At 39.8% G+C, this 20,299-nt stretch overlaps 1 protein-coding gene across 2 annotated transcripts in view; it reads left to right on the top strand.

Annotated features, from left to right (window-relative positions):
• Positions 1-20,299, top strand: part of Usp47 (ubiquitin specific peptidase 47) — a 100,421-nt gene that overhangs the window by 10,007 nt on the left and 70,115 nt on the right. Inside the window, exon 2 of one of the 2 annotated variants that reach the window (XM_057779508.1) lies at positions 15,458-15,517. The exons of the other annotated variant lie outside the window; for it this stretch is intronic. Within the exon in view, the coding sequence (XP_057635491.1) occupies positions 15,458-15,517 (60 nt within the window). The remainder of the gene's footprint in view (positions 1-15,457; positions 15,518-20,299) is intronic. 2 annotated transcript variants of the gene reach the window in all.

The raw sequence follows: 20,299 nt of genomic DNA, 5'->3' as shown, positions 1-20,299 counted from the left end.
AGGACCTTTGGAAGAGCAGGCAATGCTCTTAACCTCTGAGCCATCTCTCCAGCTCCCCACCAAGATTCTTAAAGATACTCGCTGCCCTAACTGACTCCTGATTTTCTATTGGTATAATGTAGAAGGGGTGGAAAGTAATTCTTCTGTCTCAACCCGATTGTGTTTTCCAACTCTGAAATCCCAGCATCATATCTTTTTTTTTTGTTTTTGTTTTTTTTTTTGGTTTTTCGAGACAGGGTTTCTCTGTGGTTTTGGAGCCTGTCCTGGAACTAGCTCTTGTAGACCAGGTTGGTCTTGAACTCACAGAGATTCGCCTGCCTCTGCCTCCCAAGTGCTGGGATTAAAGGCGTGCGCCACCACCGCCCGGCTCCAGCATCATAATCTTTTAGAAATTGAAATTGTGTACCTTTATTGTAAATTGTTACTGGTGTTCATCCTTTGTCCTCAGACAGGACAGGATTCTAGTTCAAATTACCAAGGGCCAAATACCTTGGGCAAATTACTTAAACTCCTGTAAGGACAAGAGTAATGACCTGCTGATGTGGGAGAGGGTTGCTCAATAGAGTATCATGCAGTTATTACCTCCGTTATCACCTCCATCCTTACTCCCACATACCAGCTTCCTGTGCTGTGCATTGTGCAATAAATGTTTGGTGATTAGATTTAAAGGTAGAGTTCTGATTACTACTCATCAAGCTTAAATATCTTTATATCCATACGGCTAATTTTACATAATTTTTAGATTTGACAGATTCTCTTCTCTGATCACTTAAGATCTATTTTTGTTGCTTCATTTGAGAGCTGGAATGTGTAACAAGAGTACAGATACTAAAAATTAAAAGGTTTATTAAGCTATGAAATCCTGATATAATATGGTCCGATATATTTAAGTAGTTGTTAAAATAATTTACTTGATTAGCGGGTGCCTTAGTAATTTCTTTATTGCCATGACAAAACACGATGTCAAAACCAATTTATAAAAGAAGACATTTAATTTTGGGCTCAGGGTTCAAGAGGGTAAGAGTCCATATCTATCATGGTGGGAAGCGTGGTAGCTGGAGCAGTAGCTGAGAGCTTATATCTGATCCACAAGCAAGAAGCAGAGAGAACTAACTAGGAATGGCATGGGTTTTTGAAACCTCAAAGCCCACCCCCAGTAACATACCTCCAACAAAGCCACACCTCCTAACCTTTCTCAAACAGTTCTACCAACTGGAGACCAGGTATTTAGGCACATGAGTCTATGGGGGGCATTCTCATTTAGACCACAGATAGGTTACTTGCTCTTGTAAGGATTTGGTGGACTGTCATTGCTAATCACAGTCCATGTTGAGAACTTCATGGTGATGCTCATCTTCTTTAACTCTGGGGTAGAATTATTGACATGGACAGAAGACACTGTCTCTTATCAGTTGTGTTGTTTTAGATTTAGACCTATAGCCTTTCAGGGAACTGTGCCTTCACTATTACATGTAGTGTTTATTATTGAGAAAATTAAATAAGGGCTGTTGGGTGGTGTAACTTTAAAAAAAAGGCTAAGTGATATAATTAAGAAAAGATTTTAAGAGAAATCTTTTAAAGACAATGAATCTGATACCTTTGGTAAGATGATAGGTTTACCTTTAGGGAAACCATGAGTCCCCCAGCTTCCATGGCTGAAACAATATACCTGGCATAAACAAAAGGAGGACTTTTTAGGCTTACAGTTTCAGTCCATGGTTGTCAATCCCCATTGCTGTAGGCCTGTGGAGAAGAAGTGAGGAGAAGAACCATTAACCTCATGACCACTGATGAGTAGAGACTGAGCAAGTAACCAAGGGACTAGATGAAGATATATTCTTCTAGAGCAGCAGTTCTCAACCTGGGGGTTGCAACCCCTTTGGGTGTCGAATGACCCTTTCACAGGGGTTGCCTAAGGCCATCGCAAAACACAGATGTTTACAATTCATAACAGTAGCAAAATCACAATTATGAAGTAACAACGAAAATAATTTGATGGCTGAAGTCATCACATGAGGAAGAACTGTATTAAAGGGTTGTAACATTGGGAAGGTTGAGAACCACTGTTCGGGAGTGTGCCTCCAAGATGGCATGCTGGAACACACCTATAATTACAGAACTTGGGAGGTAGTAGTGGGAGGATCACAAGTTCATGGTCATCCTTAGCTATGTAGAGTTTGCAGATACCCTGGGTTTTATGAGAGCCTGTAGCATGAATTCTAATTGTTCTTAATAATAAAAGCTCGTAGTCAACTATGGGGTGAAAGCTGAAGGATCAGAGAAGCAGTGGCCAGCCACTAGAGTTCTTACCTTTACACCATTGCTCAGATCAAAGAGGCGAGACTGCTTGTTCAGTCTGCCTTCACAGACTGAATGCAGTACCTTATATTCCTCTCTGCCCAACCATATCACTCCTGTTTCCACTTCCTTGGGATTAAAGGCGTGTGATCCCAAGTGCTGAGATCACCTTTGTATGAGCTCTGTTTCTCTTTGGGACTGGAACAGTCAAGTGTTTCCTAGGGTGGCCTTGAACTCAAAGGGATCTGTCTGCCTTCAGGCCTCTTTGTCTCCAGAGTCCTGGGATTAAAGGTGTGTGCCTCCACTACCTGGACTCTAGTGACTTAACTCTGTACTCTGATCTTCAGGCAAGCTTTATTTATTAAAATACAAACAAAAATCACCACAAGAGACAATGTTTTAAAACAGACAAAAATGCCTCCCGTGTTCCAGGAAGTCTCATCTTCTGGTTTCTGCTAATTGGCAGTACTAAAAATCTATCCATTGATGAACCAATTGATGGTGAAGAGTCTCCAGTCATCTTACCAGGGCTACCTTTAACCCAAGAACCTTCAGGGGATAGTTCAGATCCAGAATGTAATGATCATGTTTATGATTTAAGAGAAATTTTTAGTATAACCAAAAAATTGTAGTTTTACTTATAAATTCCTTTGTCTCAGGTGATACTTATTTAATTATATATATATATATATATATATATATATATATATATATACTCTATATTTTCTTAATGAAGATCTTTGTTACTCTTACTTTTGAGGATTTCATCCAGTTCAAACCTGGAGCTAACACCTGTCAAGAACCAGAGTTGCAAATATAAGAAATGGCCTCATTCTAGATGCCAGTCTAGCCTAAAAGAGAGATTGACGTGATCAGACAAATGCGCACTCCAGGGATACTGTGGGGCCGTAAAAGGGAACAGCTGGTTTTACTTGGGGGATTCTAAGAGAATATAACGTTTGAACTGGACCTTAGAGGATGAGTATACAGAGACTGAGAAGAGCTGTCAGTTGCAGGGAACAACATTGAAAACATAAAAAGTTGTAATGCATTTTAGGAAATGACAGACAGTTGCACTATGGTCAATGCTTGGACCGAGAATAGGTGCATAGTTCCGGCGGGCTGTGTCTAAAAGTTCCAGAGGCTTTGTTTTATCTAGTAAGGTTTTAGATTTTTATTTTACAGACATCAGGGGGCAAGAATTTTTTGTTTGTTTGTTTTCTAGAAGTTCACAGAATACCTTAATTTTTATACAGTTTAGTTACTGAAACTTGCTTGTGAAAACAATGTTTAATGTCTCACCAGTTTCTTTTTCATTTGAAATAAGGTAATTAGATGCTTTTTTGTTTATTAATGAAATGTTTTGCATTTTAGTGTATTTCTACAAGAGAGTCATTTGCTAGAATGACCTTGGACATTATTATTTGATGACTTTAGATAACACATCTGGAGTAGGCTACCCAGGTAGGTCTCTCTTGCCTCCAGAAAATGAAACCAGCTGCAGTCTGGTGGTGGGGTCATGTCCAGATCTGTTTGCGAAATCCTCAGCAGTTTCTCACCTGCTGCTGTAAGGAAGTTTTACAAGTGAGAAGTTAGTGTGCTAAGAATAACTTCTGATTTTCACTGCAAGCCACACACAGACCAGGATGGTGTGCTTCTTTCTTAACCTTCTACATTGGAGTGTGCTGGCGAATGTTTCTGCAACTGCCATTTCCTGAGTGTTTTCCTTGAATCTCTTTGTGAGCCTTGGGCTTGATAAGAGCCCTAATATATAAGATAGGGAATTCAGGGCTGGAGAGGTGGCTCAGAATTGGGAGCAGATACTGTTCTTTAAGAGGACTTGAGTTTTCTTCCCAGCACCCATGCAGGCCCTCAACCTCCTGTACCTCCAGCTCCAAGAGATCAAACACCCTTACATAGAGTACTAGTCCCTATTAACTCTGTTTTCCACTTCTTTCTGGACTAGAGGGTGACCTTGGTATAGCAACATCAGAGTGATTCCTGTGGCACCCCTCAGAAATGTTTTTAATTGGGGATAATATTCTAAGGATATCTCAGAAAACCTTAAAACTTAGAGAAGTTCTCTCCTATTCAGCCTTCTGTCTCAGCCAGATCCTACCTAGCTGTCTCCAGTCGGATTGCTTTCCTTAGGTTTTGCTGTGTACCCCATATATCTTTAAGTGGAATCACGTAGTGTGTGACACTTTTTTATTTTTTATTTTATTTTACTTTTGTATTTTTTAAGATAGAGTTTCTCTGTAGTTTTGGAGCTTGCCCTGGAACTAGCTCTTGTAGACCAGGCTGGCCTCGAACTCACAGAGAACCGCCTGCCTCTGCCTCCCAAGTGCTAGGATTAAAGGCATGCGTGGCCACCACCACCTGGCACTTTAGAGATTGATACGTTGTTACTTGTCTCGGGGGGGGGGGGGGGGGGGGTTGTTTTTGTTCCTGAATGTTACAATTTGTTTATATATTTACCAGCTAATAGACATTGGGGTTATTTCTCTGTTTTGCAGTTGTTTTGTTTTGTTTTTTGAGACAGGGTCTCACTTTATAGCCTTTGCTGACTTGGAACTTACTATACATGGTGGCCTTAAACTTACAGAGATCAGCCTACCTTGTCTCCCTGAATGCTGGGATTACAGGCATGCACCACCATGCCAGCTAGGTGTTACTACAATTTTAATGATTCTGAATAAAATTTCCACATTGTGATCTAGGAAATAGGAGAATGAGGTTGACGAGGATATACTTTTTGTATGGAAAGTTTCTATTTAACTTTGTAAGAAACTGCCAAACCCATCTGAAATGCATGTACCATGTTCCTAGTCAAGGAAGTGCAAGAACCCCAGGAACTCGGCATACCTTTGCTCCTTGGCAGCATCAGGACCTTGTTGTTCATTGTTTGTTTTTTTAAGTCCATATTTTAGCTCTTAGTATGAAGTAGTGTGATTTTGATTTTTATCTCTCTAATGATGAATGACACAGTGTAATTTTGCCTGAGCTTGATTTGGTTTCTTAGTAAACCTAATCCTGCATACTTTGTGCAGGCAATGAGCTTGATAAAATCAAGAGAGAAAGGGGAACAAGAGACTATTCTAAAGTGTCAGTGTGACAGTTTAATGACACTAGTATAATTTCCTGGGCTCTCTGAGAAAGGAATTTGCATAGTACCTGTTTGATGAAAAGGATGATGGCTAGAGAATCAGAAAAAAAAAGGTCAGTAGTTTAACTTCATCTGAGTGCTTTTCTGCTTGTTTTGTTTTGTAGAGATAGAGTGAGTCTCTCTACATAGCTTTGGTTGTCTTGGTACTCTCTCTATAGACCTGGCTGACCTGGAACTCACGGAAATCTTTCTATCTTTGCCTCCCAACTGTCTCATGAGGGAGTATTATCACATAAGCTAGAAAGGTTGTTTCTTTTTTTTTTTTTTTCCCGAGACAGGGTTTCTCTGTGGTTTTGGAGCCTGTCCTGGAACTAGCTCTTGTAGACCAGGCTGGTCTCGAACTCACAGAGATCCGCCTGCCTCTGCCTCCCGAGTGCTGGGATTAAAGGCGTGCGCCACCACTGCCCGGCTAGAAAGGTTGTTTCTAATTCAATTACATGTCTATACAAATTTTGCTTATCAGATTGATTTTTTTAGCCCTTGTGAGAAGTTTGTGCAAATGAAAACAAAAGACCTTTTCACATTTTTTCAGTGTGATAAAATTCCTGCTTTCTCTTTATGAATAATCCTTTGCATTTGGAGATAGTATAGGTGGTATTATAGTCAAGGATTAGGTGTTTCTTAAACCTGTTCTAAGGAGGTAGTTCCATAATGATATATCTGGCTCTCATGGCATTATGATACACTATTATGCAGATGAATTTATCTTTGGGCTGCCATCTCACAAAAAATGACACAGAGACTTATTATTTATGAAAGCTTGGCCTTACTTTAGGCTTGTTCCTAACTAATTCTTATAACTTAAATTTTAACCCATATTTTTTTAATCTACAGTGTTTTGTTGTTGTTTGGGTGCTTTTGTTTTGCTTGTTTGTTTTTTTAAGCAGGTAGTAGTTTATTTTTTTATTGATAATTATTGAGCTCTACATTTTTCTCTGCTCCCCTCCCTGCCTCTCCCCTCTCCCCTTCAACCCTCCCCCAAGGTGCTTGTTTGTTTTTAATGTGGCTAGGTTACCTTTACTCTACTCTCTATTCTGCTTTCTGCTGGGCGGTGACTCCGCCTTTCTTCCTCCCAGAGCTCTCTCTGTCCAAAGTCATACCTATACTTCCTGTCTAGCTATTATTAAACCAGTCACAGTGACACATCTTCACACAGTGTAAAGGACTATTCTGCAACATTATTAGAATTTAGACGGCTATCAAGAAGTTCATTTCTGATACCTTGATCTTGAACACCCTGAGCCAGAGCTGGGTAGAATTGTGTAGGGATTACCCAAACAAAAGTAATAATCGCCCTGAGGACTCCAGCCAGGTGCTCTGACTTCAGCAAGGTGCTCTCGTGCCAAAGGTCAGTCATAAGGATGGACAGCTTTTAATTTTAAAAATCTTAACATTTCTGAAACGGAATACCTTCATAATCAGAGCATTCTAAGACTCTTGTAGTTAAGTTATCATCCATGCCTTTTTAAAGTAAAATGCATGGTGGGCTGGGGTGTACCTTACAGTGCTTGCCTCTGAGTTCAATCCCCACCACCACAAAATATAAAAGTATGGTATAATAGACAGTAGGTAGGTAAGCAGCCTTTAGAACACAGAACATTGAGAACCTGTGGACAAGTCAGTTGTATCACAAGTGTGTCACTCTTGTCAACAACAGCCAACTCATAGAAATACCTAAGCTGAAGTCAGAAGCACAGATGACAGGAATGGTAAAGGACTTAGTATTTTACCTCTTGAAAATAATGTTAGTTGCTAAGTTTGTTACTTGTGCGTTATTAGTAGATAACGATGCCCAACGCTAGAACTGTTTATTTAGCAGGCAGCAATGGGAAGACCATGAGCAGAGGAGAAATGATGTTTGTTGTAGTTTTCATGCAGCAGACAGGTTGACCTTAGGAGTTATCTGAGGGCCTCTTGTTCCTTTATTATTGTAAAATTACATACTTGGTCTGATGACCCAAACATCAACCATCTTTGAATATTATTTATGTTGTGTGTGTTGGTAGGTTGGAATTTAGTTGTCAGATATACCATCATAATTCAATAGTTTGCATACTAGTTGTGCTGGCTAGTTTTATGTCAACTTGACACAAGGTATAGTCACCAGCGCGGAGGGAGTCTCAGTTGAGAAAATTTCCCCTTAAGAGTGAGCTATAAGTAAACCTGTGGAGCATTTTCTTAATTAGTGATTGATGGTTCATTTTAAGTGGTGCCATCCCTGGGCTGGTGGTTCTGGGTTCTATCAGTTGCAGCAACTGAAAATAAGCTACATTATTAACATGAGTTCTGGAAGTTTATGTCAAATATTTTCGGTTTTTTTGTTTTGTTTTGGTTTGGTTTGGTTTGGTTTTTCGAGACAGGGTTTCTCTGTAGCTACGGAGCCTGTCCTGGAACTAGCTCTTGTAGACCAGGCTGGCTTTGAACTCACAAAGATCCGCCTGTCTCTGCCTCCCGAGTGCTGGGACGAAAGGTGTGCGCCACCACCGCCCGGCTATGTCAAATATTTTCAAAGACAATGGAATGTAGTTGCTTGAGGAATAAAAACACTAGTACAAAGAACAGGTATGAAAGTATTTATAAGCATACCTTATCCAAGTCAGCCTGTATTTTATTACTTGAATGTTTTTATGGTATGTAATTTGGAAATATATGCCATATATTGACATAATTTATAACATGCTTATTAGTTTAAAATCAGAAAATCTACCATGGTGCGTTGAACAAAAAAAACTAAAGAAAATTTATTTATCACAGACTTTACCCACAATTTCTTTACACTTTATAAACTTTAGAATAGGCACAGAGTGGGTTTTATTTGTTTTTAAGAAAATTCTATATATGAGGATTTGTATTTAGAAAGCAAATTAAAGCAGGGGAATGGGTACCATTAAACTTTACCAAAATAGTAAGTCTTTACTGCACTATTTTTTTTCAAAATTGGTTTTTAAAACTTCCACTCTTTTTTTTTTTCTCTTTTTTTCTTTGAGACAGGGTTTTTCTGAGTGGCCCTGACTGTCCTGAAACTCTATGTAGATCAAGCTGTCTTAGAACTCAAGAGCTCTGACTGTCTCTGCCTCCCAAGTGCTGGGGTTATTAAGAACATGTGCCACCATATCTGGCTGTTGAAAATAAATTTTTCTAAAGGGTTCTTAAGGAATACTAGGCCAATAATAACTGCTCTATAATTCTTATTACTGATCATCAGTATTTTAATATAATTTCGATATGGCACATTTGCTTAAATTTTCAGAATATATTAACAGATATTTTCCTACTTGTTTGTTTGCCATTCTGTATCATATGAGATCTTTTTTTTTTTTTTTTTTTTTTTTGGTTTTTCGAGACAGGGTTTCTCTGTGGTTCTGGAGCCTGTCCTGGAACTAGCTCTTGTAGACCAGGCTGGTCTCGAACTCACAGAGATCCGCCTGCCTCTGCCTCCCAAGTGCTGGGATTAAAGGCGTGCGCCACCACCGCCCGGCCCATATGTGATCTTTTTAATGTTAACTTTTAAATTAAGTGAATCATTTGCTAATGTTTGAATTACCCAGATTTGTCCATAAGAACAACAAGGGGTTCTTATGTTCTCTTGATATATCTTGAATACTTATTTGAGTACTTAGTTTTTTGTACTTTCTCAGACTTTTCTACCAAGACTTCTGGATCCTAGAAACTAAAACCAAAGACACCGATGTACCTGCTGCTAGATATATGCCATTGCTTCTAAGTTCTCAGTGGGAACAGCTAAATAAATATATGCATGTGAGCATTTGTAAGAGTGAAATGTGTCTTTTATATCACCAAGATTTCATAATAAACAGATGGCTATATTTTTTAACATCTTTTGAAAGATTTGTATATTTGTATGTATGTGTGGGGGCCTACACATGCCATTGTACTCACATGGAAATCAGGATAACTTGTATTTTCCTTATACCATGTGGATTTCAGGGATCAAGGCTTGGCAACAAGCACCTTTACCCACTAAGCTATCTCACTGAGGGGCACTTAGGCTTCTTCCACTTTTGGGTTGTTATTAATATACAGTTATGAACAAATATCTACTGGTTAGCTCTCTTCAGTTTTTGTTGTTGCTGTACCTAGAATTAGAATTTCCAGCTTTATAAACAGGTTTATTATTTTATTGTATATTTGTTGTTATGTAAGCTAACACATTTACTCTAGGAGAGGCATGTCTATGGTCTTTCATTTCCTCAGTCTTTTGATAGCAGACTTGACTATGACAGCACAAGTGGTTCAGATCCAGGCCCGGCCAGGCATTGTTTTCATGTGGGGACTGTAGTACCAGATACCAGAGGCCCATATCTTCACCTTGGTCTTGTCATAGAAGAAGCAATTGTTCTTGAGTGTTGGTATATTGCAATTTTCTTACTATTTTCCTAAGGATGGCACCACAGTAAGCCCCGGATTTATTGATGATCCTAATGTTCTTAGTGCATTCAGCCACGTCACCATGACCTAGGCTAAGTCTAGACAGACGTTTCTGTCCTTATTCCTACAGCCATTCAGTTCTAAGTAAACACTCAAAGATAATAATTATAAACTGTTTGACCTGTTGCTCAGGCTTATTACTAACTAGCTCTTATGCCTTAAATTCACCCATAATTCTTATCTGTGTTTAGCCATGTGACTTGGAACTTTTTCTCAGTAAGGCATTCTCGTCTTGCTTCCTCTACATCTGGCTGGTGACTGAGTCTCTGACTTTGCTTTTTCCAGAATTCTCTTAGTCTGGTTTCCCTGCCTGCTACTGGCCAATCAATGTTTTATTAAATGAGTGACAAATCTTTACAGTGTACCAGAGCATTATCCCACAGCAGCTGAGCCCACAGAGTCTATAGGCAGTTTCATCAACTATAGGATGTTACATTTTTGGAAAACTTACTGTAAATTCAGCTGTTGGTCAAGTGCCTTGTTACTGCTGGGTGATGATTAAGTTCAGCCCTTACCTGGCTGACACCTGCCTAGAAGGGAAAGACGGGAATACTTGGTTCCTTCCCACGTGGCTTCTGCAATAGAGAAATGAAGAGGGTGCTCCAGTCTGCCCACACTGTCTTTTTGAACACCTCCCTGATTAGGGGCTGGGGACTCCTTATTATATAAGTGAGTGTCCCTCTTGGCAGTTGGTGGGTGTGGGGCAGGGTCAGTTTTGTTCTTGGATGATTGGCTGTGATAGTGTGGTCATTAAAAGTTTCCTGTTTAGTGAAACTGCTTCTTTCCAGATCTTTTCTGAGTTTTTAGTCTGTACTCACTCACACCAGATGACTGAGCCACAATCCTAAGGATTGTACTACCCCTCTGCTTCTCTGCCTTTCTCCCTCCCTCCTTCCCTCTTCCCTTCCTTCTTTCTTTCTCTTTCCTTTTTTTTTTGTTTGTAAAATTTTTACTTGTTGGATTTGAAAGTATTAAATATTTTGAAGATTGGAGTATTGTATGTAGCTTGAATGCTGTTACAATACTCTTTAGTCACTAAATAAATGCTGGTGTTTTGTTTTAACTTTAAGAGGCTTCTCTTCCTTCTGAGCATTTTCTTTTATAGACTGAAGTATATCTAGGGGTCTTAGAAGCTGGGATTTATCATAAATCTTCTCCATTAGGGTATCCTTGTCCTTCCTACATTTTCTTATATACCACTTTCAAATTGCTTGTGGTTTGTGTGTTGATGTATGTAAATATTACATGATCTTGCTTGTGTTAGCTTTTTTTGTTTTTTTTTTGCCTCTTGCATGTATTTCCTATAGACAAATTGTTCTTTTTGTTTGCTATACTAAAAATACATAAATATACTAAATATAAAATAAATACATAAATATACTAAAAGTAAAAATACATCTACACATTTTCATAGATGATTTTCATGGGTTCTGATGCTTAGCAAATTGCTTTTATTCCCTTGATTATCTTTTTATCTCATGACTGGGAGGAAGAATGAGAGGATAGTACTTTAATTTTTTTTACTTTATATATGTTAGTTAAATTTGCCAAAATTTTCTTTTTTAAGATTTAAATTATATAAATAAGTACATATACAATGCTAAAAATATATAGCTTGGTTTGTATTTTGATGGTACCTACTTTTAGTTAGTTCACATCAAATCACATTTGGGATGTTTGCAGTTTTGTGCTATTTTAAGCAGTGGTAATTGCACATTCCTACGTATATCTACTGTAACTCAAAACAGGAACTTCTCCAGGAGATAATCAGTAGATAGGTGGGTGGATGGATGGATGGATGGATGGATGAATCCATAGGCAGGAAGGTAGATGAATAATTTTTTAATGGTGAAAGTGGTAGGTTGTATGATAAGCCTTTTTTTTCTGTAGGTAATGTAATGTCAGAATTTCCTGAAGGTGGTATCAATTTACATTCACACTGAGAATGAGAAGTCTTGAAATGTGATTATTTGAGTGTCTTTTTGTTAATATTTTTACACATTTCAGCATTTCTTTGTCAGCTCTCCTTTTCCAAAGAGCTATTCCTGCCCTCTGCAGGGTACTTGCTGGTTATGGCTCAGGAACTAGGCTTTTTAGTTGTATGTTTTGTGAACATGGTTTCCCAAGTCTTAACTTTTTGCCCTTTCTGTTTTGTTAATTCTACACATCTTCAATTTTAACTAACTTAATGTTAATTTTTGAACTTTTTAACATACGTAATTCTTCCAAGCTTAAGATTTTAAAGATATTTTGTAAAATTTCTAAAGTATTTATAACTGTAGTGTTGTCATTTAGGTCTTTAGTGTACCTGAAATGGGTTTGTTTTCATGTAGGACATAAGATGTTCTTTAAATTTTGATGTATTTTCCCCCTCAAGGAATGGGTATTTATACTGGAGCCATTTACTAAAAGACCCTACTTGGCCTGAAACTTTATGTAGACCAGACTGACCTAGATCCACCTGCCTCCACTTCCTCTGGTGCTGGGATTAAAGGCACCACCACACCTGATTAAAAAGTTTATCTTTTACTCAACCAAATTCCTAGGTATATTTGGTTCTAGAGAGTCTATATTTTAGCTCTTATATTTAAGTAATTCATCTGTTAAATTAATTTAAAAATTTAAAAAGTGTTTTTGTTTATTTGAGACAGGGTGGTTTTATATAGTCTAAGCTGGCCTGGAACTCATTCTGTAAATTAGACTGGCTTTGGACTTGCTGCCATGTGCATCAGTTAATTTTTATAGTTATATGATTTTTTTTATTTCATTCCTTATAAAGAGCTTTCTGGCCAAGGTTAATCAGTAGCTAACAATTTTAATGAATGTAAGGTTTGGTTTCTTTTTTCTTTTTTGGTTAAGTGGGGGTTGGGGGAAATGTCCTGTCCTTTATGTCTTGACTCACAGTAGATTATTTTTAGAAATGAAGGCAATAGGGGAAGTGTTCACTGCTGTTCAGGTGGCTACAGGAACTGGAGATGTTTGAGGGAGAAAAAGATGAGGGATAGCAAGATTATAACGGTAAAATGGCAAGAGGTAAACTGTTCTGATTATCTTCAGCTATGTAACTATGATGTGGGATGTATATGTGTTGCTTTTATTGGTTAATGGGTAAAGCTGCTTTGACCTATGGCAGGGCAGAATATAGCCAGGCCAGAAAAGATATATAGAGCGAGTAGGCAGAGTCAGAGAGACACCATGTAGCAGCTCAAGAAGCAAGAGGTAACAAACCATGAGCATCGTGGTAAAATATAAATTAATAGAAATGGATTAATTTAAAATGTAAGAGTTAGTTAATAAGAAGCCTGAGCTATTGGCCAAACAGTGTTGTAATTCCGGTCTGGGCAGCTGGGAAACGAAGAAGCAGTCTCCTTTACATAAGTACTCTTCCTCATAGAGTAGCAGCCTAGGCAAGACAGGTGGCACTAACTTAAGTTTTCTGCTGTATGGCATCAACCAGGCAAGGGTACGGCTGGAAGCATCTGAAGGAGTTCTCGGACTGTGTGCTGTTGATGCTAGTTGTCAGCTAGGATCTCACTGGGACTGGAAGTAGTACATCTATATATGGCCTTTTCTTTTGACTGCTTAGCTTCCTTCCAGCCTAAAAGATGTGTTGTAAGAGCATGGATCTGAGAGCAAGCCAGGAGTCTAAAGTCCTTTCTTTTTTTTTTTTTTTTTTTTTTTAAGATTTATTTATTTATACAGTATCCTGCCTGTAGGCCAGAAGAGGGCACCAGATCTCACTACAGATGGTTATGAGCCACCATGTGGTTGCTGGGAATTGAACCCAGGACCTTTGGAAGAGCAGTCAGTGCTCTTAACCACTGAGCCATCTCTCCAGCCCTCTAAAGTCCTTTCTAAACCAACCTTGGAAGTCATGTTGTAGAGCATGGGAGTCACTGAGACCCAGCTCAAAAGACGTGACATTAGATTCCTGATTTTACTAAGAGTCATGTCAAATAATTGGGTGCACATGTTTTGAAACAGCCACAGTGAAAAAAAAAAAAAGGTACAGCTATCAAGGGAAAAACAGTCTGGGTATCATGGTCAGAAATGCTAAGACTCGCCTGGCGGTGGTGGCGCACGCCTTTAATCCCAGCACTTGGGAGGCAGAGGCAGGCGGATCTCTGTGAGTTCGAGACCAGCCTGGTCTACAAGAGCTAGTTCCAGGACAGGCTCCAAAACCACAGAGAAACCCTGTCTCGAAAAACCAAAAAAAAAAAAAAAAAAAAACTAAATGCTAAGACTCTAAGAGTGACAGGTACCTGACTGCTCAGGGTTGTTAATGGCCTGCTTCTCACTATATAATGAATCCTTCAGGGGATAAGAGCTTTGTTCACTGTTAAATTCTAGGCAACTAAAGCAGTGTTAACAACTGATTGCAGGTCAGGTATTATTTTGTGAAAGATATAGTCAACACTCTGTACCAACCTGTGATGGAGGAGTTACTTTCATTTAATAAAGAAACTGCCTTGGCCCATTTATAGGCCAGCCCTTAGGTGGGTGGAGTAAACAGACAGGATGCTGGGAGAAAGAAGCCGAGTGAGTGAGTCGCCATGATTCTCCCACTCCAGATTGACGCAGGTTAAGATTCTCCCTGGTAAGCCAGCTCGTGGTACTACACAGAATATTAGAAATGGGTTAGATCAATATGTAAGAGCTAGCCAATAAGAGGCCGGAACTAATGGGCCAGGCAGTGTTTAAAAGAATACAGTTTCTGTGTAATTATTTCGGGGCATAAGCTAGCCATGAGGGCGGCTGGGTGCCGGGGACGCAGCCCCGCCGCTCTTATTACAACAAACCTGCACTTTGAAAACTAATTGTTCTGTCACAGAAAAGTGAGTATAAAGTGTATGAAACAGAATGATTCTTTTGGATAGAAACTGAGTCACTGTAAAATGGAAAAGGTTTTGGTGTGGCATATATTGCTGATGATTGCTATCTTAGAATTGTTTTTTAACTTTGTCTCCTGTAGCCCAGGCTGCCCTTGAACACATTATGTAGCTGAGGAGACCATGACCTCCTGATCCTCCTGCTACATCTCCAACCCTAGAGTCGCTGTTTTAAAACTGATTACTGCTATTAGAATTATATTTCTGTTGTAAAGACAAAATGGCCTTTAATTCATTATGTTCTCCTTATAAAGCAAAGGAGCTGGCAAGAGGTGTATAGAAGAAGTATGGATATTGTAGACTCATGATTTAAAGAAAATGCTTCTTGATTATTAGTAACTTTCATTTCCTTTTGCATACAAGTGTGTGTTTATTTTCTTAGTTGTAAAAAAAAAGGACCTATAGTAAGAGGCTTATCTTAAAGGTGAATCTTATTAAAATGTGCCAGTTTCCATATGAGCCTTACTATCACTGTACCATAGGTTTTCATTATGCATAGAAAACAGATACACAACATTACAATTGCAATATAAATTATGAATAAATCCCAGATGGTGTGTAATCTTGTAATTATATATATTTTATCACAGAATGTCTTTTGCTTTCATTTTACTTATTTTTTTAAATAAATTAATTTTGTTCTTATATGCCATAGGATGTATTTTGGAGATGCAGACAAAATATCTTTGATGAAATGAAGAAGAAATTTTTACAGGTAGCCTGCTGATGTCACTGCTTTAGTATGGTAGTCATCAAAGCAATAACAGCATGCATGTGTTTTTGTTTAATAATGAAGCATGTTTTCTGCTTGTTTGGCTATTTTATTCCTATTCAATTTTAGTAGCACAGAAGTCATCTTAAATGAATTTTACTTCTGGTTTGTCCTTTGTATCAAGTGAATAAGGAGGAAGGACTAAAAGAAGTCATCAGCAGAGCCCTTTGTTACATATTTAGATGTAATTTTTGCTTATTGTTACAGATATATTTATCTTCTGCACTATTAATAAATAATAGAAAATAAATATGTACACTGCAAAAACCCAATACTGCATTTCTTACCTCATAGCTGTTATGATAAAAATAAAATACTGTGGATCCCCGCGGGGCACAGCAGCAGAAACACTGCAGGTCCCTGAGTGGTGGCAGTGGGCAGCAGGCCATAAGACCATGGAGGGTACATAGGCAGCTAGTCCCAGGCAGGGAGCCCCTGAGTATCTCATGGGCCATGCAGGGCAGCAAGTCCCACAAGAAGTTGCAGCCGCTGCGTTGAGAGACAGAAGATAGACACGCTATGCAGAGTAAGGTTGGATATTTATTTAGTGGTTTATGGAGGGGAAAGGGAAAAGAAGGGGAAAGAGCAGAGAAAAAGAGAATCAGAATGGGGGGGGGGTGGAGAAGTGGGGAGAAGGGAGTCAGGCAGAAGCTGCCTCTTCAAGAGAGAGATGGAAAAGGAAGGAAGATCCGCACCGGGGAGGGGGGAGTGGGTAGGGCTTGTTTCTTAAAGGGACAGAGCAGACCATTACATTCCCATCTCTTTTTTATAGTAAAAATGCGGGAGGTTGGGAACAATAGGTTAAAGAAATTGGGGCAGCGGATTCTCAAGATTGCTTCTTGCTTATTTGTGGGCATTGTCTTGGTAGGGGGAACCTGAGAAGGCTGGATGCTAGTCACCTTCTGGGGTAGCTAGTGTCTTTGATCCTGTCTGGTGTTTGTGGTATGGAAATGTCTGGTGTCTCTTACACCTGCTTAAAGTATTGGCAGAACAGAGGACAAAGACCTGTTTAAGGTGGATCCTTCAATTCGACTCTCTGGAACTCATAAGAATTCTTTGGGTTTGTGAAAATATAAGTTTTAACAGTAGCATACTTATATCAGAATGACTGTGACAGACATTTTGCATAGTGAAAGGCGCATAAGAGAGATTTGGAAACTTGTACTTGTTGAAATTTGTTTTGCAAGGCTGTCCTTTTAAGCAACAAAACCTCAGCTGCCAAACTGCATTAGAGATCTTTGAGAAGGATAAAATTTTACTTGAGTTGTTGATTAAAAAATGACAGAGAATTTACTTGGTTAGCCTCAGGGTCCTCCATGATCACTGAAGGATGTATTTGATTTTTGCTGTTTAGCACAGGGGCTGCCAGGCTCCAGAACGTCCTGTGGGCTAAGAAATCTGTAGGAAGACAAGCCTACCTTGACCTGAGTAGCTAGGCTGTCTATTCCTGCAATTCTGTCCATGTCTGGAGATCTTCAGTTTAGTTGAAAGGCAGTTTTGCCCAGTTGTCAGCACTTGTTAGTTGAAACAAATTGCCGATGGACTTTGTTCTATGCCCATTTGTCTTTTGTCTTTTTTTGGAGGAAATAGAGTGCTGCTGCTGGGAGCCTGCTGGGAGCCAATTTGAGTGGCCGCCATTACAAGATGGCGCTTGGCCCCAGCCTCGCTTGCTGGACAGCTCCATATTAGGCAATGCAGTGGAACCGTGCCTCTCGTATGTGCAGTGACGATGATGTGCTTAGGGCCAATCCCATGGCCAGGAGCATCAGCAGGCGCGCATCGGCCAATCCAGGCACGACTCGTTCCCTTACCCCCTATATAAGCAGCTGCCGTTTGGCGCTCGGGGCCCCTCGCTTCCGCTCTCCCTTCAACCAAGAGGCTCCAATAAAGCGTGATTTGGGAAGAATCCTCGTCTGGTGATCGTCTTTTCCTGCTGGTCAGGGAGTTCGCCGCAGGAGCCAACCTGTCTCTTTTTGTTATGAAAAGTTTATTAATAATTAAATATTTAAATGCTATATTCCCCAGATCTCTGAGCAGTTGAGGGCTGTTTATCAGGTATAACGACAGTAAAGAATCTATTTGGAGAGCTGGGTCTGAGCTTGACTTTACTGGCTTTCAACTTAACAAGTAAGATTTACACTCGCAAAAAGACAGAAAGAAGAATAAACTGCTTGCAATAGAAGGTTAATGGCAGAACTGACAATAGTAGAGAACAGCTTAATATATTTTAAATCAGGGTTGGATTAAATATACCATATTTTTATAAGAAACATAAAAGTACATACCAATTTAAAACATGAGACTGCTTTGTAGTCTGGAATGAGATACAATGAACAGACAATTATAGCATTAACAGTAAATTAAACATAGGTGCATTTAAATTACATGTGTGCACAAACACTCAGAATGAGTAGGAATTGGGCAAAGTGGATGCTCTTGGTGGGCCCTACCAAAGGCATGCCACTGTGCAAAACACACAGGTAACAGATTCAACACCAGGGAACCAGGCAGGGAATACCTCAGTAAAGATGGCGGAACTTGGTCACCTGACCTGGTTCTTAGTTAAGATGGTGGTAACTGAGCTCAATCAAAATGGTAGTGGTCACGTTTTATGGAGACCTAGAGGTGTGATCCGCCCTGTTCCCAAGCCACCATGCCACAAGCCGCAACGGGGAACAAAGGCTGGAATTGAAAACAGCTGCCTCATGGGTTCAAACAATCTTGTAGGTAGCAGTAGCAGAGACAGTTAGAGGAAAAGCGGAGCTAGCGCGACACCAGCAGAGCATTTTTTGAGGGTTTATACCATAGTTGAAAACTTAAACCCGGGAAAAACATCACACGTCCTGTAGAAGAGCGTCCTCTCTCTATAGGCAGGCTGTGAAACAGCAGGGAATACTGCGTCCTCCCTCTACAAATGGGGTGTTAAAGTCTGACTGGCTCCAGTCTAGGTGACTCAGAAGCCAGAGAGAGTTGCTGCTCTGAGTGGTCTCTCCTGGTAGGGACCACTTATGAGTGGTCCAAAAGAAAAGAAAAAGAAAGGAGAAGGAAAATCTGAGGGACCCCAAATTGAATGCACTGCATTACATGTGCAGTACTAGTGTGGGAGGACCAACCCCAGGTTGTCCAGTCACATTCTTAGCCTTGGAAAGCAATGACGAGCCGTGAAGACTGGTTGGGGGCCAGAAGGGGAAAACTCATCACCGAAGCTGCTGGTGTGCATGGAGGTCAGCATTCAGGCAGATAAAACATGTGGTTGTTGTGGGAAAAAAATACCTGGTTCCCGATCCCGACTCCAGGAGAGGGGCGGGAGAGCCTCCCTAGTCTCAGGCACCAATGTTATGGTTTAAGTAAAAACGGTGCTGTTCCTCGAATGGCAGCAGTGGTTCCCGAGACCACGGTGGACTATGAAGGTAGCCAGTCGCAGGCAGGGAGCTGCATGGCAAGTCAGAGACTTTGGCATGGCAGCCAGTCCCACTAGAAGAGATATGGATAGACATGCCATGCAGAGTAAGTAGGTATTTATTTAATTGGTTATAGAGGGAAAGGGAGAAGAGCAGAGAGAGAGAGAGAGAGAGAGAGAGAGAGAGAGAGGGAGGAGGGGGGAGTGGGGAGAAGAGAAAGAGACAGAAGCTGCCTCTTTTCGAGAGCAACAGAGAAAGGGAAGGAGCTCTAACTAGAAGCCTAAGGAAGATCCACCTGCCTCCACAGTAGACAGGGAAGGGAGTGGGCGGGGCTTGTCTCTTAAAGGGATAGGACAGACCATTTCAATAGCAGCTTCTGCATCCAGAAGTAGAGAAATGGACTGTGCATGCCAGCCTGAAGAGAAAATGAGTTGACTCTTGAACTGGAAGTAAAGAAGACACTTCACAGTGTTTTAATTCTTTAACTATTTTCTCTCAGAAAAATAAAATGTTGATAACTTTAAATTTTGCTATTTTCTACATCTAATGCCATCAACTAAGTACTTTGTTTTTAAATATGAAATGTCTAAGAACTGTTTTGTTGATTGGCTTTTGTGTTTTTTTGAGATACAGAGGATTGAATCTTGGACCTTAACCTCATACCTACTAGGCAAGTCTGCCTCTAAGCTATGTCCCCATCCACTTTTTAAATTTTTTTATTCCGGGTCAGTCTCACTAAGTTGCCCAACAGGTCTTGAACTTGGAATCTTCCCACCTCAGCTTCTTGAGTTGCTAGTATTACAGAACAGTAGATCCTGGTCTAGCTTAGGAACTAGTTGTTGTTGTTGCTTTTAAAGACAAAAAAGCACAATGTTGATACCAGTAGCCTCAAAGTTTAATTGTTAAGAATGTCAAGAAAAAGAAACAAGGTGATTTGAGAGAATTGTACATTCAGTGTGTACTTAGGATTGCGCATGTCAACTACTTCTGTATTCTCCTAGAACCAGAGCTGTCTCTGGAAGAAAATACTGTTTCCTCTGCAGTTATCCTAACTACTTACTTTTTAACCAAGGTTGTATCCTCTTTTTTACATTTTGAGTGTTCCTTTCTAGCTGTGCTGGGAAATCAACTGTTTGTGCAATAAATTTAGAAATAAGCAACAGGCTTCCAATGCAGTTCTTAGGGTTACTGCCAAGTGTGTTTGTAAAATAAGTAAATTTGATTTTGTCTGTACTTTCCTTGTTCTTGGCTTGGCTTTCCATTTAGGAAACTTTGCCCTTTCAAAAACCTCATCCTGAGTGTATTTACTTCCTAAATGGAAGCT

The sequence above is a fragment of the Chionomys nivalis genome, chromosome 8, assembly GCF_950005125.1.
Source record: "Chionomys nivalis chromosome 8, mChiNiv1.1, whole genome shotgun sequence".
In the NCBI taxonomy this organism is placed as follows: Eukaryota; Metazoa; Chordata; class Mammalia; order Rodentia; family Cricetidae; genus Chionomys; species Chionomys nivalis.
Note: the sequence above shows the minus strand (reverse complement) of the source record. Positions and strands in the feature narration are given on the sequence as shown.